At 40.1% G+C, this 27,844-nt stretch overlaps 1 protein-coding gene and 1 pseudogene across 8 annotated transcripts in view; one reads left to right on the forward strand and one right to left on the reverse strand.

Annotated features, from left to right (window-relative positions):
• Positions 1–3,237, forward strand: part of dlgap4a (discs, large (Drosophila) homolog-associated protein 4a) — an 89,762-nt gene extending 86,525 nt beyond the window's left edge. For all 8 annotated transcript variants that reach the window (XM_030422785.1, XM_030422784.1, XM_030422789.1 and 5 more), the window contains one exon: positions 773–3,237. In XM_030422785.1, the coding sequence (XP_030278645.1) occupies positions 773–997 (225 nt within the window). In that variant the 3' untranslated portion in view covers positions 998–3,237. The remainder of the gene's footprint in view (positions 1–772) is intronic.
• Positions 1,794–20,975, reverse strand: LOC115585827 (NACHT, LRR and PYD domains-containing protein 12-like; annotated as a pseudogene).
• Positions 20,976–27,844: the final 6,869 nt, after the last annotated feature.

Genomic DNA, 27,844 nt, shown 5'->3' on the forward strand with positions numbered 1-27,844 from the left:
TATAATTGGGATATTTAAAAATACAATATTAATATTTTGATGATAATACCCATTTGAGAGGGTAAATAATCCACTGCTTCTTAAATCAGTTCTGTTTATTTCCATTCTCGCATGGTCATCGTAGGTTTTGTCTGATAAAACAAGGTATTCAAAATCTGCCTTTCCCCTGTAAGAATCCGGAACTATTAGTCCCATGAACTAGTTCTAAGGAACTAGATTATGGTCCTTCAGCCCGTTGTTGTCTTTTTCCACTGCAATCAAAAGAACTATGAAGATTCGTAAAATTAGTCAGCTGACAAATGAAAAAACGTCAACTGAGCCTTAAACATCCCAGCAAGCCCCATCCCAAAGTTCCTGTACTTTTGGAAAGTGCTAACTTAAATTAAGGGACTTTTGGGTGGTAAAATAATGTCCCTGTCCTTGTCCCTGTGGTGGAAACACACTGATTTCCTTCAAAGAGTCCTGTTCCCTGGGGAAAGTTCTGTTGGTGAAAACATGGCTGAAGATGCAAGCTTTGACACTGAGAGATTATAATCAGTATTTTTCCTAAATCTTTTCATATTTTAGAGATGAGGCGACAAACGAATGGAGAAATTTATTAGCAGATAAATAAGATTTAAAAATGTTTAGTTGTAGTCGTACACTCAAGCCTTGAGGGGTTTAACTTGAACTTGCCTTCAGTCAACTCTGTATCCCCACCACTTGAGGCTGTGTTTTCAGCTCGTACCACACTGTACCTTATTCCTTCTCTCTCTTGACGTGATTCCCTCAGGATAACAACAAGCAGCTTCCATCATCTGTGCCAAAGAAGCCAGCTAAGCCCAAGCTGTCAGCGGGGAAGGACAGGAGTGTGGACTCTGCTGTGGACAAGCAGCGGCAAGAAGCCAGGAAACGGTTGATGGCAGCAAAGCGGGCGGCGTCAGTACGACAGAACTCCGCCACGGAGAGCGCTGACAGCATCGAAATCTATGTCCCTGAGGCCCAGACACGCCTCTGAGGGAGAACCAGCGCCGATCATGGAGGAACAATCCTGACTCACTTCAGACATTCATTGACACAAACACACACAGATCCTGACACGAACACACAGATGTACAACGGATGCACAGAGGCCGATCCCTCATAGCAGCACAGCTGATGGCAGGAGGAACGTGGGGATCACAGGGCACAGAAACAATCCAGAATAATGCAGATCATCACCCTGCTGCCATGGGACTGAAATAACCTTGACAGATGTTTAATACTATTGCTATTGTTATTATTGACACTATAATAATTATTATCTCTTAAAGTATATCAGGACTGTCTTAAATGTACAAGTATCTCGGATAAGGACATCCTGTACCTTGTGAGCTGAAGAATCTTGGTATCCCAGAAGTTTACTCTCTTAAAACTCCCTTCACTGCTGAGTCTACCGGCAAGTTGTGGCTGCCTGGTTTACGAGCTGAGCGACCATCCACACACACTCAGGACACACATGCAGGTGTACTCGCTGTCCACAGAGTCTTCCTGTTCTCTATTTGTATTAGGCTGCCACTCATTGGGTGTGGTATGTATGCTTTACTGTGTAAGAATTATAAGATGGTGTCAATGTACTCAGAGGTTTAAGATGAAGAGAACCAGGGGAAGGCAGTAGCATATATATTAGAAATATCACACTATTACAATGTTCATTTTGTAAATGTTGTATACCAGATTATTTGTTAGAAAGAGGTCAGTGTTCAGTACCAAGGTAGTTTTTTATAGATCGAGTACATGTACTGTCATGATATATTAGCACTTGATGCAATCATTCACTCCGCCTCTCTTTCTCTTTCTTCCTCTCCTTTCTTTTTCACAAAGGCACACTCCACATCCTGTGTCTGTGAACACCCACCATTTAAGTCTTACATTTATTCGTTTTTGTGAAGAGATGTGAGGAATGACTGCCCAGCCAGTGAGCTAATGGAGGAATGTATGAAGCGTATGCATTGACAGCTCATGTCGACTTGATCACTGCACTTTCCATTCACCTCAGATCAAGTTTTGCCCTCCTTTGTTTGCCCCATCATTCTGACTTTTCACTGCATCCTCATGTGATGTAGGGGACCAAGACATTCACCACTTGATATGGCATTCCCATTCAACCAGACTGTGTGTAAGAGGGTGGGTGGTACTTGCTACTGGAAAGGAAATGGATTAGCATAGCAATAATAAAATCATTGTAGAGCAAAAAAAAAAGAAAATGCAGTTGGTACACAGTCTTAAATTATTTAATTCAACATTTCCAAGATGGTGGCATGAAGGACGAATTTTCTTTCTTTTATGAACTGACTCAAATCTCAGGTCGAACACTCCAACTCAACAGTTAAAACCACTATGGATGGATTATTTATTATGTAACCATAAAATAAATTGGCCAAATGCTTACAGCCATTGCCAGATAATTCAGTTGCAGACCTGCTCTGTGTTCTTCAATAAAAAAAATAATTTGGCTGCTATAATGAGCAGTTTCCTTTACTCCTCTTTCTAGCAGCTTGACCCCCCCCTGTTTGTTGAGAATGAAAAACTGTGGTACATTTTTATTTTTATTTAAATCTAAATGACACGTTTTGTGACTTTCATCCAAAAATGAGGTCAACCTAAACATGTCGTCTGTAATTATGATCATTAATGGTGCTGCGAGGGACTTCATATTGTGCCAACACGGCAGTGACCATCAACATTTCAGTGTCATTTGATAAAGCTTTTATTTAAAGTGATTTTTTAAATTTTTTTTTTATTTAATCTGATCATGAATTCAGCTGTCTGTGTGCGTATTCTCAGCAAAAGTTTGTGTTTGCATCGGCTCACTCCTGATATGCTTATGCCTCGTCTCTGTCTTAACTCGTGACACTTTGATACGGGGCTGGAATATATTTCAAAAGTCTCAGTTTTCTTAAACGGAAACGCAAGTGCCAAGGGTACATGAGTAGAACCAGGCATAGCAGATGCACAAGTGTATGTTGACTCACTAGTTATTTTGATTTTAGTAAGAGCTGGCTCTCCCCCTACTGGTCAGTGCTTGTGTGACACTCCAGACATCTTGTTATTCTCCATTTTGAATTTAGTTGACATCAACCTAGAAATGAAGTTGAACTGGGAATGCAGACACAGCACCAAGTTGTTGATTTTCTTATTCTCTTGTTTGTATTACATCAACAATGGACATGTGCATTTCATTGTCCAAAGAAATCATTAAACATCCTTTGCTACATGTCCTGGTCATCATTCCTGCTGTCTTTTTTACTACACTCATCCATAATGAATGGTAATATTAGCTGCTAAGTTAATATTACACAGAAAATTGATCATAAGCATTAGATTAGACATTTTATTGTTGCTGTGTAATCTCTTAAAAGCATGGCCTTCTTAACATATAAAAATATACAAAGATCCTAACTGGTGAGTTTTCAGTACTCCTTTAAATGGGTCTTGCAAATGATCTGAAGCAATTCAATCTTGTGTAAGACATTCAGGGTATGTACTGTACTGAAGAGTTTATAACTGTGACAAAAATGGTGGAAAAGTTTTTTTCCCAATCAGTTGAGAGCTGGATCCCTTTATTTGCCCATGCAATGAACTTTAAGAGAGCTTGACCTGATCAGGAATCCTCAAACAGTTTGTTTACCAGTACTTCCTGAGTTTTAAAGGGCTACAAAATGGACTAAACAAGGACCAGAAGGTGCAACTCTGGAGGCATATGATGTGTGTCAGCTACTCAACAACCATGTAGACGAGGCAATATTGTACGGTTACGTGATTTCTAGATGCCAGTTGTCATGAATACCTTTGCGGTAAATATTGGGACATTGTTTATGCTTGGTGGACAGAAACAGTGAGAATCATGAGCCCATTCTGACTTCACACTCTGCCTAGAGATCCAGCTAGGAAAATGAGCAAAAACTATGTAGTTCCAGATTATCTTGTACTGACAAACATTATTTTACAAAATAAGCACATATCTTACACATGAAGGGTTGTTTAATGTTAATGGTGTAATAGTTAGACACTGTGAGGCTAGCTTCTTTTAAAAATAATAAAAGCATTGTGATTGCAATGAGTTATGTGGCATATCTTCTATATGAACTAAGCTGTAGAATTAAAGGGGAATGCCACTCTATTTTGGAATGCATGTATGTTTTTCCTTAGATTTTTATGTTTAAAGGCCCAGTGTGCACGATTTACCAATCACCTGCTTCCTAGGGGAGGTGAGGGACATTCAATAGGTTGCAATCTACAACCTCACCACTAGATGCCGCTAAATTCTACGCACTGGCCCTTTAAATCAGATTACCTCAATTCTATTCACTGTTCTATTCTGTGGTCCTGGAGTAGGAAAATAGTGTCCAGAAAACCTCTCTTTGTGATCCCAAAGCCACATCTGTTAATTTCTCTGTGCTCAGTTGTTTTTATTGTTTATAACTTAAAATAAAACAAGGGTCCACAAAATACTTTAATGTGGTTCACCTTAGTACGTGGTTGTAACAGACAATATTTTTCATAACAGCAGTTTACATTTCCTAGCGTCATACGCCACATGACCAAATGTATATGAATAACAGTGTCCACACTGTGTTTCTGGTCTGGAAATGTCTCTTACAGAGGGAAATATAATTTAGATTAGGAATCCAGCATTGATTGGAATTGATTACATTTGCAATGAAAATATAATCCAAGATTTGGTGGAACATTGAGTGACACAACCCTTTCCAACACGTTTCAGATTAATCAAAACGCTGACTCCAATTCAGGTCTTTTCAGTGTCCAAACTCACTCATGCTCTGGGCATGCAGACGATTGGAGCAGAATGGTGAAGAGGACATAACAAAACCTCCCAGGCATTGTTGTGGTTAGGTGATGTGAGTAACATCGATCGTCTTTTTACATGTTCTTCTAGGAATCCTTGGGTCCTGGCTATGTGGACTGCATGTCTTCCATTCTATAGGGAATAACAAAAATGATAACATTAGAGTCTCCTTCTCAGAAATTTTTTTTTTTCTTGTTCCTACAGTTGAATTTTTGATCTTCACTGTGTAGAATGATGTATGTGCAGAGTTTGACACTAGAAGGCTGTTTTCACATTAACCTGCTGCTACTGTGGACCCTGCTCCGATATTCAGCATACACAAATGTGATTTGAAAACTCGAGGCACAATATACATACACACACTGAAAATGGACTTAACAGTCAAGTAGGATACATCTTGTGGTCAGACTTGTGCAATTAAAAATATTTTCATATTAATTTATTCCTCAAATTTTTAATGAGGGTGAATGAGTAGGTCCCATTTTAAGGTTTTCAAATTGGTCATTATTATCTTCTTTTTGGCAATGTCAAACACACGTGATCATTTTTGTGGGCCCTCGCACATGTGTAGAGAGGATTTTCAAGGTGCAGGCTGAATTGAGTTTCTTTCTCTGCATTATGTGCATGCATTATGCAGAATCTTTGTGTTTGTAACTAGCTCTGTTTTGCAGAATATGACTGAAGCATGTTTAAACTGACTCAAACAACCTACTGACCGGAGAGTCTTCAGCCTGCAGTTTGGACTCTCCAGGACGTCAGAGAGCATCTTCACTCCGGCTTGCTGCAGGTTGTTTTTGCTCAGGTCCAGCTCTTGCAGATGGGATGTGTTGGACTTCAGAGCTGACGACAGGAAAGAACAGCCTTCAGCCATGACCCGACACTGCTTTAACCTGCAGAGATTGAAGGATTTTTAAGGAGATACTTTTCAATTTTTGTGACATTTAGAATGACTATTATATCAGGGAAGAATATTGGTCATTGTTTTTTCATCCCCCCAAATGGTCTGCTTTCTCCAAAGGTTAATTTTCAGGCCTTTTGAGGTTTAATATCCAGGTTAATAACTCCACTGACCAGAGAAATATCCTAACATATATGTTTTGATGGCGGGGGAAACCGATGCACCGGGAGGAAACCTACGCAAGCACTGGGAAACATGCTCAACACAGAAGACCCTCCCCCTAGCCGAAATCAAACTGAGAACGACCTAATTGCTGTGAGGCAACAGTGCTAACCATCATGCATTCTAAGTACATAATCCACCTAAACAATGAATCCTTTTGGTTGCAAAAAACTGCACAGTTGGTTTTGATACTGTAACTGTAGCTCTATTAAACATCAGATCTCTAGCAGGAAAATCTTTTTTAATACATGACTTTATCATCAAACACAATCTTACTTTTATGTTTTTAACTGAAACTTGGTTAGACCAGGATAACAGTGCAGCTGTTCACATTGAATCCAGTCCTCCAAATTTCTCTTTCATAAGTGAAACTAGAATGCATAAAAAAGGAGGAGGTGTTAGTATTTTGTTTAATGAGTTACTCAAATGCAAGCAGATGTTTTATGGAAGTTTTACTTCTTTTGAATATGTTGCTCTTCAGGTAAACTCATCTTCTCGAGCTATTTTTCTAAACATCTACAGGCCACCTAAATACTGCACATATTTCTTTGATGACCTTGTTGAGTTACTATCTCTTATCTGCACTGACTTTGATTGTGTGTTAATTGTTGGTGACTTTAACATCCATGTCGACAAGCCTGAGGACAGATGGACTAAAGAACTGTGCTGTGTCCTTGATAACTTTGGACTCACTCAGCATGTGACACAACCCACACACAACAGGGGCCACATCCTGGACTTAGTTATCTCAAAGGGTCTGAACATTTCTAAGGTTCTGGTATCTGATGTCGCTCTCTCCGACCATTACTGTGTTTTCTTTGAGAGTGATATATCAGTGCACGCAAATGTTCAAACTCAGGTTGTCTCAAAGCGATACATCACTGAAAACACTGGTGACATATTCATTGATGCTTTCTCTTCCACACCACCCCTCTCTAGGTTCTCTGTCAATGACCTTGTACTTCATTTCAATTCCAAAATTACAAATGTCATGAATGCCATTGCACCCACTAAAGTGAAGGTGGTCTCTGGTAAGAAAAAATCTCCTTGGAGAAACGCCACGCTTGTCAAGATGGAAAAAAGGGAATGTCGAAAAGCTGAGCGCAGGTGGCGAAAAACAAATCTCCAGGTTCATTTTGACATTTATAAAGAGAGACTTTACATTTTTAATTTAGAATTAAAAAAGTCAAGGCAGTCCTTCTTCTCAGACATTATCACCAAGAACAAAAATAATGCTCGTGCCTTGCTTGCTACTGTCGACAGGTTAACAAACCCTCCTGTGCCAGTAGCAGCTGAACATCTGTCTACCAGGGCCTGTAATGAATTTGCATAATTCTTCACTGCCAAAATTCAGAACATTAGACAAGCGGTCAGTGCCACTCTACCAGGTACTGGAGGTGTGTTGTCGTTTTGTCCACCTAAACCCAACTCTAATACCCTGACACAATTTGATCCAATTAATGACAAAAACCTTCAAGACATTATACAGCATTTGAAGTCTTCCTCCTGCAGCCTGGATATTTTACCAGCAGGGTTCTTCAAAAAAGTTTCAGACTGCATGATTCCAGACCTGCTACAGATTGTTAACACATCTCTTCTCTCAGGTGTCTTCCCCCAAGCCATTAAGACAGCAGTCATTAAACCACTCCTGAAGAAGAGAACTCTAGACACATTAGTAATGAATAACTATAGGCCCATTTCAAACCTCCCAATTTTAAGTAAAATAATTGAAAAAGCTGTCTTTCAACAGCTGAACAATTACTTAATAACAAATGGCTGTTTTGATGCTTTCCAATCAGGATTTCGACCACATCACAGCACTGAGACGGCCCTCGTTAAGGTCTTCAACGACATTCATTCAAACACAGACAGCGGAAAAATCTCAGTCTTAGTATTACTGGATCTCAGTGCTGCGTTTGACACAGTCGACCATAATATACTACTGGACCGACTGGAAAACTGGGTTGGACTCTCTGGTACAACACTAAAGTGGTTTAAATCTTATCTAAATGAGAGAGGTTACTTTGTGTCTATTGGTGACTACACATCTGAACGGATGAAAATGACAAGCGGAGTACCCCAGGGCTCCATTCTGGGGCCTCTACTATTCAACATTTACATGCTCCCTCTAGCTCAAATAATGGAAAACAATGAAATTTGCTACCATAGTTATGCAGATGACACACAAATTTACATAACCATATCACCAGGGGACTATAATCCCATACATACCCTGAGTAGATGCATTGAACAAATCAATGATTGGATGTGTCAGAGTTTTCTTCAGTTAAACAAAGATAAGACTGAAATAATTGTTTTTGGATCCAAGGAAGAACGACTTAAAGTCTCTGCTCAGCTTCAGTCTGTAATGTTGAAAACTACAGACCAAGTCAGAAACCTTGGTGTGACTGTGGACTCAGACATGAATTTCAGCAGCCATATTAAGACAGTTACAAAGTCAGCCTACTATCACCTTAAGAATATATCGAGGATAAGAGGGCTTATGTCTCGGCAGGATTTGGAGAAACTTGTTCACGCATTTATCTTCAGCAGACTCGACTACTGTAATGGTGTCCTTACAGGACTCCCTAAAAACTCCATCAGACAGCTGCAGCTGATTCAGAACGCTGCTGCTCGAGTCCTAACAAGAACCAAAAAAGTAGATCACATCACTCCAGTTCTTAGATCTTTACATTGGCTTCCTGTCTATCAAAGAATAGATTTCAAAGTCCTGTTGTTGGTTTATAAAGCATTGAATGGTTTCGGGCCAAAATACATTTCTGATCTGCTGCCGCGTTATGAACCATCCAGACCTCTGAGATCGTCAGGTACCGGTCTGCTTTCAGTCCCCAGAGTCAGAAGTAAACATGGAGAAGCAGCTTTCAGTTACTATGCACCACATATTTGGAACAAACTCCCTGAAAATTGCAGGTCTGCTCCAACACTCACCTCTTTTAAATCAAGACTTAAAACATTTCTTTTTGCCACTGCTTTTAACTGAAGCAATTCAAGTCTTTGAACTGCATTATTACAGAGTTTTTTTTTTTATAATGCAATTTTTAATGTCTTTTAAATGAAATGTTTGTCTTTTAATGTAATTTGTGTGTGCCTGTAAAGCACTTTGAGTTGCCTTGTGTCTGAATTGTGCTATACAAATAAACTTGCCTTGCCTTGCCTTGCCTTGCCTTGGTTTTTCAAAAAGAAATCCTTAACAAACTGTCTTATGTTCGAGAAGAAGATTAAGAAATTACTTACTTCAGAGTCTCTAGCCTGCAATATGGACTCTCCAATCCAGCACACAGCAGCTTCACTTCTGAATCCTGTAGATCATTTTCACTAAGATCAAGTTCCCTCAAACTGGAGAAGTTGGACAATAAAGCTGAAGCCAGAGAAGCACAACAACTCTCTGATAACCATCCTCCCCTCAATCTAAGTAAAAGAATAAAGTATTAGGTTTAGAATTTTTAAAATGCTCAATATCCAACTTAAAAATTAAACATCAATCCAGGTTCAAAACATCCTCCTGCAACAAGCAAAAAATGTCATCTGCTAAATTTAATTTCAACCATGTAACTACAGGTTCACCATTACAATGCATCTAGCTGTAATATCTGGCAGAATTTTTGCATAAGGGCCGCATTTTTTACCTGACATGGAAATGCAGGGTCTCATGTGTAAATATTTCACTCAATATGAAAGTGTGGCTTCATTAGAGAACTTTAGAGGTACAGGGAATTACAAATTGTGAATATGCAACTAAATACACATTGATTAGGTTGGGCTCTTGACATCAACTCCTCTAAATCATCAAAACTACATATATTTAACAAATATAATTTCTAGTTACTGTAGTATGAGGCAGACTGATCATACTATAGGATCATCTACTTTCAAATAGTATATAAATAGAAGTTAATCAGCTTTACTCCAATAAGCTATGCCATTAAATTAATGATGGTTGCGTTGTAGCTCTATATAGCAATAGGTCTCTATGGTCCCTTATGCTTTCCTGCACAAGACATTAGAGGTTGTAGAACTCCCTCCCTTTGGAGACACTGTGGACAACTTTAAATTTAGCAGCTCAACAACTATCCATTTACATTTGTCTTTGCTTATTCTAATAGAATTTTATTTTTCATTTCATTCCTTTAATGCCCTTTGTTGTTCGATTAACATGTGACATGGCTGCACTGCTGAATCTATTTTATAGCTGAACAATTCCTCTGTTACCTTTAACCTGTACTGTGGTTAAGTAATGTAAAAGCAGCCTTGAGCATTTGTTGTTGTGTTGGGCACTGAGGTCACTCCTGAATTTATTTGCATCTAATAGAAATGGCCTTACCACTCTCTCATTTGAACTTAATAAGAACAACTGGAATAAACAGGATTTTAACACTTAGTTGATACTTTCTTTAACTTACTTGGTGGATCATATGTTCTATAATAAATATAGTTTTGAAAAAATACACCAAATCCTGTTTCCTGTGCAACGAGGACACAGACTTTAAGTAACAAATGTAAAGCCAGTTTTGAGCTTTGAAGGTGTTTAAGGAGATGTGGCTTTGACATTTGGAAGGAATATTTGGGATCAAGAGAGTAAGAGATAATAATGAAAACATTTAGAAAAATCAGAACCAGATACTTATGTTTATCCATTGTTACTTAATAGTTTTCCATACTATAAAGCAGGGGTTCTCAACCTTTTGCAAGCTGGGCCCCCCCAAAGCTGGTTCATTGCAGTTGGGCCCCCCCCCCCCTCCTCCTAAAGAGAAACGTCTAGCGGCTGCTTCTCCCGAGTTTTCCTCTGCATATTTTACGACAGAAAGTTTGAATTTGAAGTCGTACTTTTTATTTTGTGCTGCACCGGAGCAATGGCGATCATCAATGTGATACTGACTGACAGGAAACAAGCACAATATGTGAATAAGGCGAAGAAGAAAAACGTGCAGTTGTCAGTGGTCACGTCTTCTTCCTTGATTAAAAAAAAAAAAAAAATGAATTAGACCCGGCATTTATTTGGTTATTTATCAAAATATACACCTGCATCCGGCGGGTCCTTGCGGTTAATTAAAACCCGGCTATTATATGGTAATATAAGTTACATTTACACCCCGCTCTGTGCGCCAGGGCGGGGACGGCGGCGGCCATGGCCATCCTGGACGCGGAGTGGCGTGTGTCTCCTCTCTGCTCCGACTGCAGGCTGGACTGCTGCGCGAGGCTACTGAGAGACTGACCGCCTGTGAGTGCTTTTGGACGGGGGAGGGACTCACGGCAGCACCCGCTGCTCGTTGAGCACAGTAACTGCAGAGTGATACGTGCTGTCAAGTCAGCGTCTCCAAACACCACAAAAGTCTCCAATAACACCAGTAAAAGATAGATTTGTCGGTAGTCGCTTTTGACAAAAAAAAAAAAGCCGCCAGAAGGATGAGTTGTTTGTGTGTTATAATAGTCCAACTACTTGCATTTCGACATGCGGGGAATTTTCGTTATTTTTTATTTTATTTTTTTTCAGATTTTTTTTTTCAGATTTTTTTTTTCTTCTCCCATCCTGTAGCCTACTTGCGCCCCCCCGGGAGAGTGTCCGCACCCCCCCAGGGGGGCGGGCCCCACCGGTTAAGAACCACTGCTATAAAGCATAACAATATTATGCAGCATTCAATACAGTTTAAATTAAGAATACGTTATGACATTAGGTTTGGTCTGTGTGGATCACAATACTGTTATCCTTACACTGATATATCACAATCATTGTCACTGTAACACTGATTTAATATTCATGTAATTGTTAAATGTAAAATAAAAAGACTGACCTCTGAGCTTCAAGTCTACAATGTGGACTCTCAAGTCCTGCACACAGCAGCTTCACTCCTGAATCCTGCATGTCGTTATTACTCAGTTCCAACTCTCTCAGGCTGGATTTGAGAGCCAAGGCCATAGAAGTACAGTAATTCTCTGTAAGCCCACATCTATCTACCCTGTAATTGCAAGATTATTATTAAATCTGAAATGCAGTACTAAATAAAAAACATTTGTAATGCAAGTTCAGTGGACTTAAAAGACTTATCTAAAAGGAACACAAGAGGCCTTATGACTTTTGTAACCTGCCAGTACTAAGCTTGTGAAAGTATCCATCATTCTATCTCACACAGACTTGAGCCCTTTAAGTCTCTGCAGATGTAAGGCATTGAAGACACTTGCACTCCTTGCCATTGTGCTAACACAACACAAAGTTGTGTCAAGTGTGTCAAGTAAAACTGTGGACATGGATGGCATCTTGCCTGGCAGCCTCTGCCATCAGAGTCTGAATGTGTGTTTGAATGGTTGAATGTGACATATATTGTAAATGCTTTGAGTGGTTGGTAGACTAAAACAGCCCTATATAAATGCAGTCCATTTTCCATTTGCAATTTATGTCAAGAGCTGAAATGGACAGGCAAAAACCTGCTAAGCCCAAGCAGGCACAATCAACTACCCACCCTATGGCCAGAAGGCAGGAAAAGAAGCAACCTACATGTGCAGGCCAGTCTTGACAGATAAATCTAAGATAATTAGGATATACCCAGGCTGTCTGATTACAATCCTGACACACATTTTCTAAAACACCATTACAGAGAGGAGATGAATATTGACAGTGCTGAAAATGCTGAATCAGAGTAGAATGATGACTAGACACGCTTTCAGGCAAGCAAAACTCAAAAGAAAGCAGCACTTCTGTGTCCATCTGTCGAGTGGAGAACACTGAAAAGAAATGGCTGACTGCTCCATTGCTGTATTTCACACCACTTATGCTAACGGTGCAATACAATTTTAATTTAACAACTCAGCAAAACAGAGTGTGAAAGTTCATGAAAAATATAAAAACATATTATTCACAACATCATCTTCCAGTCACCATCTGCTAAAAGTACAAATATATCATAGTAAACATATCTGATCTACAGGAGTGAACTCACCTTAGAAACTTCAATTTACACTGAGGACTCTCCAGTTCCGCTGATAGCAGATTTACACCTAAATCCTTCAGTTTGTTTTTACTCAGGTCTAGCACTTTCATATGGGTGGGGTTGGACATGATGGCTGAGGCCAGGTGTCCACAGCCGATCTCCGACAGCCTGCAGCAGCTTTGTCTAGACAAAGAAGTAAAATGAATGTAGCTATTGAAGGCAACATTTTTGGATAGAATTATATGTCTAAACTAATGAACTAGTTTTGATATTTAATGGGTTGCAATCTACAACCTCACCGCTAGATGCCGCTAAATTCTATACACTGGTCCTTTAAAACAAACAACCTCAATTCTAGTCAATGTTGTTCTGTGATCCTGGAGTAGATAAATAAACTTGCATGCCTAGCTCATCTAAACCCACAGATGTGCCAGGTTCAAAAAGATACTAGTACTGAAGATTCCAAGGTTCATATAATGTAAATATATGGCATAAAAGTAAAAAATATTAGAATAGATAGTAGTGCTGCCTAATAAATCATATTCCTCATATCCTGTAGGTCAATAATATAGACTGTTTATTGAGCCCAGGGCTCTGTGCAACCCCCTGAATGTAACCACTGTAATCTACAAAATTAATCACTGCTCAAAGTAAAAAAACATAAAAGGTCTAACCTCAATGTCTCTAGTCTACAGTGTAGACTTGCCAGTCCTGTGGACAGTAGCTTCACCCCTGAATCCATAAGGTAGTTGTTGTTACTTATTTCCAGCTCTCGCAGATGGGAAGAGGGGGACTTCAGCACTGATGCCAGAGGATCACAACAACTTTCTGACAAACTGCAGTTATTCAGTCTGAAAAATGCAATTACAGTAATAATTTAGACATATTTTAATCAGATCTCTTGAGGTCTACATCTGTAAAGTCGAAATGCTCTGATAAACAGGTGTTGATATTGTCACACTGCGGTGAGGGATGTCCTGTCTTGGGGTTTTGTCTGGCGAACTTCCTGTTTTATGTTGAAAACTAACTCTCCTCTCGTTTCAGGTCACTTGCCCTTCCTCCTGTGTCACCAGTCTGACGTCTCCCCTGATTCCCTGATTGTTTCCACCTGTGTCACCCCTCCTCATGTGTATTTAGTCCTCTTCTTCCCCTGTCTTGTTGCCAGAGTATTTTGTCGTGTCGAGTACCCCAGCCTTATTCACAGCCCTTGTCAAGAACCCTGAATCTGTTGCCAAGTTTGTATTTTCATGTTTTTTTTTAATTTCTCTGAAGAAGAGTGACCTAATTTTGACAACGTTTTTGGTTAGTTGTTTGAAGATAGTTTTGTTTCATAGTTTTCTGTTTTCCTCCTTTCGGAGCGTTTTCTGTTCTTTAAAGTTTTTCTCAGCTCATTGTAGCACAGTTAAGTTTCTCAGCCTTTTGTTTTTCCCTCCTTGAGAGTGGTCTTTTGTTTATGTAATTTTCATACGGTATTTATTATCTTAAGATCAGTGTAGACCCTGTTGAGTTTTTCCCCCTTCGGGAGTGAGTTTCTGTTCTTTGATTTCTTTAAATGTTTTGTCCTCGTCCGCTTTGGCGAGACTAGATTTTCACAGCCTGTTGTGTTGTCACCCATTCTGAAGAGAATTCAGAAAGACCATCAAAATAAAAGCCTGTCAACACCATTCACTGACTGCATCTGAGTCCTCCATTTTACCAAGACTTGACAGATATTGACAGAATTAAATGGTAACTTTACTTATGTGAATCAGCATAATGTTAGCCTCAAAAATTCATAAAATACAGTTAAATGAAAATGGTCAAAGCTCAATAGAATACAAATCTTGTTATGAGCACGTTATTACAACATAGTCAACTTCATCTAATGTGAATATTCTGAGTGTCTATCTAAATATCACAGTTGTTTTCTGTAATGCTAGCAAATCATCCAGTCTCCAGAATGATCTCCAGCACAAAGTTGATACAATGTAATAGAATGCGTATTTAACAAATTCAGTGGGGACAGCAAGAGACAGAGATCTCATCACATCAGACGCTCACATGCAGTTAGAACATGGTGTAAAGTATTGTCTGAAAGTTGTCTGACCTTAGAATCTCGAGCCTACAATTCGGACTCTGCAGTCCAACCGACAGTAGCTTCACTCCTGAATCCAGCAGATAGTCATTTTCAGATCCAGCACTCGCAGATGGGAAGGGTTGGACATCAGGGCTGAGGACAGAACTTCACAATGCCACTCAGAGTCCACATGCGGAGAGTCTGTAAACACATGATATTGAATGTTATATCAATTATTACAGATGCACACAGGGACAGAGCAGGTAAAATCAAATGAATGAATTAGCATATGACAGACTGCATTTCTAAACTAACATTAGCTACTGTTGCTCTATGTTAGCAGAGCAGAGAGAGGCACTCAATCAATCAATCAATCAACTTTATTTATAAAGCACTTTTCATACATGAGTATGTAGCACAAAGTGCTTTACACAGGAAACATAAAACAATAATAAAGAAAGCCCCTCCCTCCCACCCTCCGTACTATATACATGCACACATACGTACACACACATACACACACACACACACACACACACACTCTTACTACAGGAAATAAGGAGACATGGCAAGGCACTGAGGATTGAGGAAACGCCACCTTTGGGGCCGTCCACACTGGGAGGAGTCACAGGCTGTGCCACGGGGGGCACCAGTGCCCAGGCCCCCCGACCCTGACAGACAACGAATGGCTGGGCCAAAGGGACCCAGGGACAGCACCCCCAGCAGCATCCCAGACACAGCTCCCAGTGTGGAGGACCCCCCTGAGGAAACTCTGGAGTTAACCCTTAAAAACTAAAAACATAAGATAGGATAAAAACCCTGACAAAAGATAATTTAAAGAAGTGAACAGTTAAAAGGATAAAATGCATAAGATAATAATAAATAAAATAAAATAGTATCGAAGATAAATAATTAAAAAAAAATTATTTAAGATGAAAATTGTTTAAAAAAAAAAACAAAAAAAAAAAAACAAGATAGGAACAACAACATAAAATACGATAGAACCACATAAGAATGGAATAAGAATTTAAAATATTAGTTAAAAGCCTGATTAAAAAGGTGTGTCTTTAACCTTCCCTTAAAAATATCAACAGTCTCTGCAGACCTGAGGTTCTCCGGCAGGCTGTTCCACAAGCGGGGGCCATAGTGGCTAAATGCCGCCTCACCGTGGGTTTTAGTTCTTGGTTTTGGTAGGGATAAAAGGCCAGAGCCGGAGGACCTCAGGGTCCGCGAGGGTTGATATGGTAAAAGCAGGTCAGATAAGTAGGAGGGCGCAATGCCGTTAAGACATTTAAAAACCAGTAAAAGAACCTTAAAATCGATCCTGAAGCGCACGGGGAGCCAATGCAGTGACTCTAAAACTGGTGTAATGTGCTCCCGCCCTCTGGTCCTCGTCAGCACTCGTGCGGCTGAGTTCTGTAATAATTGGAGATTTAGAGTACTCTTTTTGGGATGACCAGAGAGCAGGGCATTACAATAATCTAAGCGACAGGAAATAAAAGCATGCATTAGCACCTCCGTACTGGCCTGGGAGAGAAACGGGCGGACTCTGGCTATGTTCTTAAGATGATAAAAACCTATTTTTGTCATATTTCTGATATGTGGAATAAAATTCAGCTCAGAATCAAAAATCACGCCGAGATTTTTTACTGATTGTGTTGTGTTGCACTGAGACGAGGCACACAAGAACATGCATAAAGTCCATTGTTTGGACTGTCATGTGACAATCCGCTCACATATGGCCAATAAAAAAGTTATTCATGCATGTAAATTGCTACACATTTTTACATAGACAGGAATATCTTTACTATAGCAAAAGTTGCAATAGATAAAAAGGTAGCTTTACACTTCTGAGGTTAACATCTGGACTTACCGAGCATCTCTGCAGTTTCTCACAGCTGGGAGCAATCTCCTTCTTCCATCACCTGATGAGTTGTACTTCTTCAAGTCCAACACATCAAGAACCTCTTCAGACATTTGTAGCATGTAGGCAAGAGCTGAGCAATGTGTCTTGGTGAGTTTCTTGTCTGATCGGTTTTTAAATTGCAGGTACTCTTGGATCTCCTGATGCACCGCCTGATCATTCATCTCCATCAAACAGTGGAAGATGTTGATGCTTCTGTCGGGAGAGATATCATAAGCATTCATCTTCTTCAGGCTGTTTATTGCTCTTTGGATGCTTTCTGAACTGCTTGCTTTCCAGCCCAACAGACCTCCCAAGAGACAATGGTAGGACTCCAATAACAGGCCATGAAGGAAGCGAACAAAGAGGTCCAGATGACCATTTCCATTGTTTAGAGATTTGTTCACAACTTTACGGAGGAAGTTATCCAGACCTGAGTCACTAATATCTCCCTCCCAGTCTCTTTCCAAGAAAGTTGCCAGTACATCTGTGTTCTTGTTCATGTAACAGTGGACCATGTAGACAGCAGCAAGAAATTCCTGAATGCTCAAATGAACAAAGCAGTAAATCGTTTTCTGATGGATAACACACTCTCTTTTGAAGATCTCTGTACACAGTCCTGAGAAAACTAAAGCTTCTCTTATATCAAGACCACATCGCTCCAAGTCTTCTCGGTAGAAAATGATGTTCCCTTTTTCCAGATGTTCAAATGCAAGTCTCCCCAACTTCCGAAGGACTTTTCACTTTCAGTCAGCTCCTGTTGGATCATCTCATGTCCTTTGGCATACTTCTGTATCTTCCTCTTGGCCTGAACCAGCAGAAAGTGTGAGTACATTTCAGTAGTCTAGGAGGAGTCTTGGGAAGCTCTTCTTTGTTTGTAGTCGACATGTGCTCAGTACTGTAGCAGTGATCCAATAGAAAACTGGGATGTGACATATAATGTAGAGGCTCCTGGATGACTTTACATGTGAGATGATTCTGCAAGACATTGCTTCATCATTGAATCTCCTGCTAAAGTACTCCTCCTTCTGAGTTTCAGTGAATCCTCTTATTTCTGTTATCCTATCAACAAATGAAGAAGGGATCTGACTGGCTGCTGCAGGTCTGGAAGTTATCCAAAGGAGAGCTGAGGAAAGCAGATTCCCTTTGATGAGGTTCGTCAATAGCACGTTAACTGATGATGTCTGTGTGACATCAGACACAACTTCATTGTTCTGGAAATCCAACAAAAGCCTGCTCTCATCCAGACCATCAAAGATTAGCAAAGCTTTACAGAGAGCAAGCCTTTCTGCTGTCACCTTGTGTAGGATTGGATGAAAATCATGAAGCAGCCTCAGAAGCCTGTACTGCTCTTCTTTGATCAAGTTCAGCTCCCTGAACAAAAGCAGAATCACAAGGCTGATATCTTGATTTTCCAGGCCCTCCGCCCAATCAAGAGCAAACTTCTGCACTGCAAAGGTTTTTCCAATGCCAGCAATGCCGTTTGTCATAATTCTGATTAATCTCTTTTGTCTGGGGAAGGCCTTAAAGATGTCATGGCACTTGATAGGAGTGTCACGCAGTTTCTGTATTTAAGTTATTGTTTCAAGTTGCCACACTTCATGTTGCACGTTTATTCCTTCCCACTGCCCTTCTGTAATGTAAAGCTCAGCGTAGATCCGGTTCAGGTAGGTTCGGGGTCCTGTTTCCGCAGTTCCTTCTACTGCAAATTGACATCTCTTTATTAAACTGAGCTTATTGTTAGCTAAGATCTCCTGCAGACTACTAGCGGCTGAAAAATAAGCAGAAAAAGAATAATTAATGTTGGAAAAATATTGTATTTCCTTGAAAGAATCAGCAGTTTGGTTTGGAGTGTAAAATCAGCACTAATTGCTCAAAGAAGAAGGCTATAGGCTTTGTTACTGCTTGAGCATTAGGCATTACTGACGCATGCCTAATTTTTAAGATTATCAATGGTAAGGCTCCCCCACCACTCTACACTTTCATACAGCAGAAAAAATGCAACAGCAGAACCACAAGGTCTGCCTTAAGAGGGGACTGTGTAGTCCCTCTTAGGTCCAGCTCCTTCGGTCAATTATGTTTCTCTGTAAGAGCATCTAAATTATGGAACCAATTGCCAGTGGAGATTAGAAATTGCACCTCCCACCATACATTCACCCACCATCTTAAAGACTGGATTTTAAGCAATCAAAAATGTGAACATATTATTTAATCTGAATGCATGTTTGTCTGTGTATTGTATTGTATATGTATTATTGTAGCTGTCCTGTAACCCATGGTGGTCTGTATGAATGGATATATCGTTATGTTTTAATGTCTTAATGGAGCCAGTCTTTTGGCATCATGTTATACTCTTATTATCTGTTGCTGTGTGTATTCTTTAATATGTTTTTATTTTTTAGCCACCCTGTGCCTAGCTGAACATCTTGCCAAAGGACTACAGTTGAAAATTAACCTGCTGGCTAACACTGGCACATTTACAGTGATCGGATCACTAAGAACATTGATATTATGTGTAAACAGCCTTCTAGTTCCAAAAAGCTTTTTTTTTTTGTTGAACACAAAGTAGAATACCAAGCATGCGATATTGGTGCATGTCAGTGTAGTCTATAAAACAAAATGTGCTTGGTGTTAACATCTGTCTCTTTAACAGCATGATTTATATTGTTATGTTGTAACGTGACTAATTGTATGGTGTAACTTTCACACTATGTTCAAACTAAGCTACATTTGAACTAAGGGCGCATTCCCACTTGGCTTAGTTGCTCGATACCGTGCCACTGGCCCCCGCTCACATTGCTCCGGCTCCAACTGGGCCTAAGTACGGTTACTTCTTGTACATACAACATCATGTCGTAATACAAAACACACAACTTTACGTCATCATAAGGTGTCATTTGTTAGACTGCCCTTTCCCATCACTGGATTTCTTGATTATAAAAGGCTGTGTCAGTTAGTTATACTTCATGTCCATATTGCGTACCCATGCTTGTGCTTACGGACGCAGCAACCATACCATGCCGAAGCACACCTGTTCCAACCGTGCAAGGGCCAAGAAAAAGCACTCACACTAGTCAAACAAACTGTATTTTGGGGTCAAACGTGCTTGGACACGGTATGGATCGCCTTGTGTGAGCTCGCTCTTACACTTACTGTAACTGCTGCAACAGTATGTAGTCCTAACATTTTGTACAACATGATTTTTTTCTATGAACACAAGAAGTTCTGTTTTAGAAATAATAGAGAGCCTACTTACTTAGTTCAGTAATGTTTTGACAGGGTGTCTGCGGTTTAGGATATTTTCTGGATCTTTTTCCACATTTGGGACAGGCAGGTTCTCCTGTTGCTTCATTTTGCTCCTGGGAGGAGAAATTACATTGCCTGCAGGGGCAGTGTCCACAGCTGGTAGTCCCTGGATCCATTAGGACGTCCTGTGACAAAGCACAGCATGATAGCTGCTCCTTGATGCCATCGGTAGTCCTTTTCCTCTCACTGAAAAGATAGATATTTTCATTTTTACTCAAATTTGGGCATGACAGAGAAAGTTGACAGCCACCAATAACTTCACTCATATCAGGACCCTGTTACCTTTCACATGAGATTAAGGAAAACTCTTACTTTGCGTTAGACCGTCCAGGTTTATTGCTGAAGGCAAGAGGAGTCTCTTTGGACTGGTCACTCTTCAGGGACAGACAGCAGGACAATGGAGATATCGCTCTGTCCTTCTCATCCTTCATAGAAATCTTTGGTCTAAAAGGAAAGTCAGTGACACACAATGATATCTTTCTCCACTACAGTATACATGTACAGATGAAAAGAAGCAGTAAGAACATGTTCACTAAATGTTTTAATTAATTAATAGGCTACAGAATTCTGCGAGGCCCAAATTTCTAATATGGATGGAAAATATGGATCCATTTCTTAAAGAAGCATACATCTACAAATGTCTTGTTTTCTTCACAACCCAAAGATAATCAGTTTCATAACTCTTACTTTGTGTCAGATCTTCCAGGTTCATTGCTGAAGGCAAGAGGAGGCTCTTTGGACTGGTCACTCTTCAGGGACAGACGGCAGGACAACGGAGACACCGCTCTGTCCTCCTTCTCCTTCTCACAAACATTCATTTCTGGTCAAACAAGGAAGTCAGTAACACACAATGTGGGCGGTTTGCACTACAGCAGTCATGCACAGGTGTAAAGAAACATGCAGCACATACATAGCATAGACAATAACATTAAGTCTGAACATTTCTTCGATATGACTGTTTATTTCAAATACACATTAACAGTTGATTACATGATTTACTCCACAAGGCTAGGAGAATAAGGATACATTACTTTGGAGGGTGTTCTTGGCTTTTTTTTTTTTTTTTTTTGCTACAGACTATCAAATTCAGGCAAAACTTCTTGGCACAAAGCACACTAAGAGGTTCAACCAGGGTTCCAGTTATGTTGGAGCTAATAGCTCCAATAATGTAGGGTCTGCGCTCCCATGAAAGCAGTAAAATCACTCCTCTGTGAGGGTCACTGATACATTACAAACCATTATTTTAATCACAAATAATCATGTTTTTATTCTTAAAGAGTATTCTTTACATTGATCATATAAATAGGTTATGAGAAACATGTTTTCCAGAGCAAATGCACATCATATTCTCCCTGAATGACAGAGCGAATACCTTTTCATATTTAAACTAAATCACTGTTGTTGTGATCTACTTTACACAACTGTTGCAAAAAGTGGGCTGAAAGTTTAAATCACCGGTGCCCTCTTGTAAATTCGGCGTTACACGCAATACATTAAGACAATACATTTTCTTCCCTTGTAAAAAGTGTCAGTTTGTCGCGGCATCGCTGTAAAAGTGTGTTTTTCTTATTCAAGGTGCATCCTGACTGCTTCCGTGTCTGTTATGCATCTGTTTTTACAAATCCAGTAAACAGTAACTGATATTGATTTCCTCTTTGGGGAAACAGTCACCAGACTCCCTTAAAAAACGCCCCATTTTAAGATTTGTTGCGTAAGAAGAAACTGTATAAACTTTTTGAAAAGCTTTGTACAACAAATTCTTAAATATTTAGACCTTTTTGTTCATTCGGCATACGTTATACAAGGACAAATTGCTCTCTTTGCGTAAAAATATCTCCTCTGGGTATGACAGCCTATCTACATAATTTCTCCTGGTGTGATTAGACAACAAAGTTGCAGTCACACACTGTAATGATCCTCAGCCGCTGTGTGAAATAATTTTAATGTTGCGGTGGCCTATTTTTAAACTCTAATTTTATTCATGTAGTCAGAATATACATTTCATCTTTTAAGAAGATCACATGTTTTGGAAATAAATTCATAATCTGAGAAGTAACTTGTAAATTGATTTAAAAACAAATAGGTTTTCGCTCAGAAAGTAGGCCTAAGTCAAAATTGTATTTTCATCACTGTATTTTAATTTGAAGACATTCTATAATGTAGAGGGGATAAGAGGGTTAGAAGGTGTTGAGAAAAGCTCCTACCTGTTCAGTTGTGCCCTCATGTAATTACACCTGTTTAACGCCAGAGGGACACAAACACTCATGTTTCTCAAGCTGCTGATTGTCCTGTTGCTGTGAGCCAGGAAGAGACACAACTCTACTCTTTTAAAGATAATTTTACATAAAGTATTTTCAATTAAATTAAAATCATTCAACTTGTCCCCAAATAACAAATAACACAGTACAGAAAAAAAGAAAGCCTACAGTGCACATTTGCTGATTTGGAGTTAGGGCATACAGTAAAAATAGGGTTTTACACATTGGGATTCTAATTAAATACTTATAAAAGTAGTATAATTGTGCAATGCAATATACATTACATGCGAACGAAAGACAGCATTTGCTCAGTGGCTCTTTGTCAGAACTTGTTCTACTGGGAAAATGAACAGATTTATTTTTTTTATTTTTATTTTTATTTATTTCTTCTTTCATGACATTATTATCAAAAACTAATTGATCAGTCAACATCATTTAAAAATCAAACCTCTGTGCTCCAAGTTGAATATTACACATTATGGCTTTAGATTGATAGTCTTAAAAAGGATAGAGCTACTGAGACGTTCAGTTTTCTCTATATTTGATTGATAAAAACATTGTTTTTTCGACCAGGAAGGTTATCTCACAGAAACACACCATGGTGATGCGCCGTGTGCGGGCGCACACACACACACACACACACACACACACACACACACACTCTTCCACATCCTGTGGCACTGTGGCAGGCAAGGAATATCCACCACACACACTCACACTGTGCGCCGGCAGTACCAAGGCCAACTGCCGGCTAGTATTTTTATAATCTTCATCCTCCCTGACCTGTTGCTCCCCTCCTGGCGCCAGTGGTCTCAGCCCTCCCCCTGCGATGCCTCAACTTTACACACACAGACACACGCACACACACACACACTTGCAAGCACACATGCTCCTGTACACTCAGCAGCCGGATAATTGAGACCAGCTGTTGCAAGGTGCCTCTCCCCTCGACCCTGCACCCCTCCTTCACCCCGCTGCTGCACTTGCCTTCCTAGCAGAAAGCTATTCCAAAGACTCCCCCCTCCCTTTCCTTTCTCTCCCCTGACTCACACCCTCTCCTTCTCACATGCCTCTGGGTGCTCTTCCCATCACATTTGTTGATTGATGGATAGGAGTGTTTTTTGTTTTTGTTTTATTTTCTTTATCTGTCATTAATGATAGTGATGCTTCACAAAAACTAAAATGAATTTCATTTTAGTTTCATGAAGTCACTGGAATTTTACTTCCTGTTTTGCCTTTATTGTCTATTTCTCAGGCCCATAACATACCAGACGCACTATGCATTTAGATATCTGCCAGAAGTTGGTTTTATACACAGGGTCACTTTTGATTAGTTAACCTTGCAGCTGCAAAAATCGAACATTTTCATTAAAGTGGTCTGAGGCTCATGCTGCATTCACATGCTCCTTGGATGGTCCCCCTCCCTGACTTTGGAAGCTGTTCTTCCAATTTGGGTGTGTTCATGTACGTCAAGTTGGAACGCGGAAGAAACATGGATGCCAAAAACAAAAATATTTTATTTTCATTTACCAGTTACAACCTAAAATACAGCAAGTCTAAACTTGATATGTAATACGTGACTTTCATAAAGGTTTCATACCATCAACCGAATGTTTACTGCGTCTGCTATGTTTCGGCATCATATGACGTCACCTTGGCAGCTGCTGCAGCATAAATTTTTAATTTCTCTGATTATTCTGACACAATGTGAACGGACTGTCACCTGTGAGGAAGGTTAGTCCTCTTCAGGGTCCCTGTATTCTTGAACATTGATCAAGGCCAAGTTTCAGTTTTGGAAGTTGGAATTTCCTGACAAAAAATATTAATCAGCAACTTTTTAAGACGATTGTCATACTTTTGTTTGGGACATTTTCGACACCAAAGTACCAAATATTGTTTGCTTCCAGGTTCTCAGTTGGGAGGATTTGCAGCCTAAGTTAATTGAACGTGTTCATTGGTCGACCAAGCAGGCCATTTAAAGATACATTTTGAATTTGAAACATTTTTCTGACATTTAATGAATCAGTTAAGAAAATATTAGTCAGTTAAACCGCTACATCAAGTTTTGCACTCTTGACCTCAACCACATGTCTTTTCCTCATCTTTTCCCCTCTGGATTCAGGTATATTTGGGGGGCGAGACATGACCCGGCCAGTGGTGACTGTGAGCCGCTGCTGCCTGGAATTCATGGAGTTTGGGAGAGCAATGGGGGAGGCGATGGGGAGGAGGGGAGGAGGAGCTGGAGGATTGGGACAGGCATGTCAGACTCTCTTTTCCAGCTGGTCCTGAGGGGTCAAACTGTGTGTGGATGTGTGCATGTCATGGCCTCTCATTAGGGGGTGAGACGCTGCGGCTCCAGACCCCCATGGTAGGATTGCTGGGTGAGTCTGCAGTGATCCTACCACTTTGATGCCCCCCCCCCACAGGGAGGTTAATGAGCCACAGTGAGCTCTGTAGGCATGCTGTTATTGTGTGTGTGTGTGTGTGTGTGTGTGTGTGTGTGTGTGTGTGTGTGTGTGTGTGTGTGTAGGTGTGTGTGTGTGTGTGTGTGTGTGTGTGTGTGTGTGTGCGTGTGCGTGTGTGTGTGTGGATTTGGGGGGGTATTAAGAGGAGGTGGAGGAACCTCCAGACCACTGATATGTTTTTGACCGAGGTTCCTTGCAGCGCTCGGATCAGATAATCAGGCTGTTTGTGTTTGGATGTGGTGAATAATGTTAGTATGACTCCACCTGCACCTCAGGATAGAGTTTTCCATCCCTGCAAAGTGAATGAACAAACTAAAAGTGAAACTTTGATTTTAAAAAAAGGACATCGGAAACACTGTCAGCAGAGAAAACGCTGTTTTGACGGAGCATCAAATAAGGTTTCACCTTCACAGCAAAATGTTTTAAAAGTATTATAGCATTCTCCTAAACAACTGAAGTAGTAGATTTTGGGGTGTAGATATTGTCTTCTCAACTCAATTTGGGATATCGGGGGTCTCGAAGACTTGGATTACTCTTTTATTTGTCAGCTGCAGGGAAAGTTAGTCCTTGAAAATTGATCATAATACCCAAATATTATCCGATAATCAAAATCATAATGGAGGAGAATTCGGCAGAAACAGCTACTTGGTTTAATTAGTAACCTTTTTTAGACGGATGCACCTGCATTTCAAACCTTTTGGCGTCTTTCAGTTTGTTCTGATCCAAAATGACCCACGTCTGCAGCCATATTTGTGATAAAGTTCTTCCACATCTCTACTTCGTGCATGCGTCATCTCTGTAAGGTGACCCTAAACTCTCTGTGGACCCACAGCTCAGTTTGATTCACTGTCACTGACCTTAATTACTACTCCTTCTTGTCTCATTATCTCTAACATCTGCAAATTGACCCGGCACCACTTCACATAGCTGAACAGGCAGTCAGATGTGAATGTGTTGTATTGGGCGGGGTGGTGCAAGCCCTGGCCCGCCAAGGGAAGGTACGGCAGTCCAAAACAGGTGCTCTCATTTCTTTTCATCCTGCGCTCCCTTTCCCTCTTTCTTCTCCCCACACCTGCTGAGGTGTGAGGACTCATGCTGGTTCAGCCGAGCAGCTTAGCCAAGCCTCGGCTATGGGTAATTACCTAAATAGTATATACTTTATCTGCTTTGCCACCTCCCTCTGCCGTCCCTGCTTTCCCTTGATGTAAGGTGTTACTTTGAGATTGATTAGTTGTGTCTTTTGGGCCAAAGAGGGGGGGATGGACCAGACAAGGCAAAGTAAATTTGAAACCCTGTAATTACTTTTGTTTAAGACAAAATGTTACAGACAGGTAAAAAGTAAATGAAACACATCATCGGTGCCATCTGCTCAGAGCTGAGTGTGTTGTGTGTTTTACTGTAAAGGCTTAAAAATCTAAGTGTCAACAGAGACCTCCAGTGATTTGATCCTGGTGTGACTGATGACTCCAGGAGGGACAGGTGGTCCTGGCCCCATGGTGGAGCACCTTACTGGGACTGCAGTAAGCCCTCGGCCCCCTGTCTGTTGTCACCATGACAGGGATCAAGATTTACCCAGCTGTTTAGGATCTGGAGGTTTGAGGGCAGCTAGAGAAAGTTTACTCTACAGAAGAGCATCACCGTCCACTGAAAATCACGAGAATTAATTTTTAATTTATCAGATAAACTGAAGGGTCAGAGTGTCACACTGGACATAATCATGAGGCCCAAAATCTTCAGCCAGACACACAACCACAGAAGAAGACGAAGATGATAGAACTTTGCCAGACTGCATTTAACTCTATTTGTCATAATGTTCACTGACTGTTTGACACCCTTTCTATCTCTTAATCTCTAAGTCTCAACTTCACAAAGTGTCTTTATGTTTTTAGGAAGGTGTTTAAGTCGTGGGAGTAAAGCCTCAAATATACATTATTTTACTGACGCCGATTCTCAGAGGAGAATTTTACTTCTATATTAACCTCAGTAAAAAAAAAACATATATATCCATTACTTAAGGATGTTTTCGAGATTATCGTGACTTCCCAGTAACGTGTGGTCTTGTAATTTCATTACTCATTCATTACTCTACCACACTGTGGCTGTTTGCTGTCAGCATTGCACAACGTCATATTGTCATTTCATTACCGCCAACTGTAACTGTCTCAGAGACAGTTTCCTTTTGATGTTAATTGTGTATCTGTCTGTCATAAATTGATCATCATTTAAGCTCATAGAGTCATTAAGAAGTCATTCAAATACTAATAAATAATGGTTTAAAAGGTAAAATGGTTGATAAGAAGAGTAAAAAGTACTCTAAGTGTTTGGTTTAAAAATGTATTGCCTTTTATGTAAAGTTTGATTTGTTTCATGTTTATCTATGATTTGGTCATAGCTTTTTTTATTACAGAGTATGATAGATGATTCGTGATGTCATGGCATCTAGAAAATCTTTAGATAGATAGATAGATAGATAGATAGATAGATAGATAGATAGATAGATAGACGAAGAGGCAGCCAATATTTGATTTGTTTAACTGATGGTTAACTAAATGTAATTAACAGGGAATCTCTTTGGAGCAACTGTTATTATAGTGAAACTGATTTGGGCACATCTGGAAGATCTTTGTGTGTGTGTGTGTGTGTATGTGTGTGTGTGTGTGTGTCTCTGGGTGGCTGTCATGTGGGAATCCTCTCAGTTTTCTCCACAGGGGGTTGTTTTCCTTGGCTTTCAGAAAACAAGCTCTCAGGTAATGACTTCAGTGTGGCGGTGTGTGTTTTTATTTCATTTGTGTGACACAATCAGGTGGAACTGATAATCTGACACTGCAATGATCTTAATCATCTAACTGTAGCATCCAGTCAACACAGCATACTGCAATGTTCAGTAGATGTTGGTGTGTGTCTGTGTGTGTGTTTGTGTGTGTGTGTGTGTGTCCGTGCTTGTTTGGGCACATGTGCGTGCAT

This window comes from Sparus aurata, chromosome 7 (assembly GCF_900880675.1).
Source record: "Sparus aurata chromosome 7, fSpaAur1.1, whole genome shotgun sequence".
Classification (NCBI taxonomy): Eukaryota; Metazoa; Chordata; class Actinopteri; order Spariformes; family Sparidae; genus Sparus; species Sparus aurata.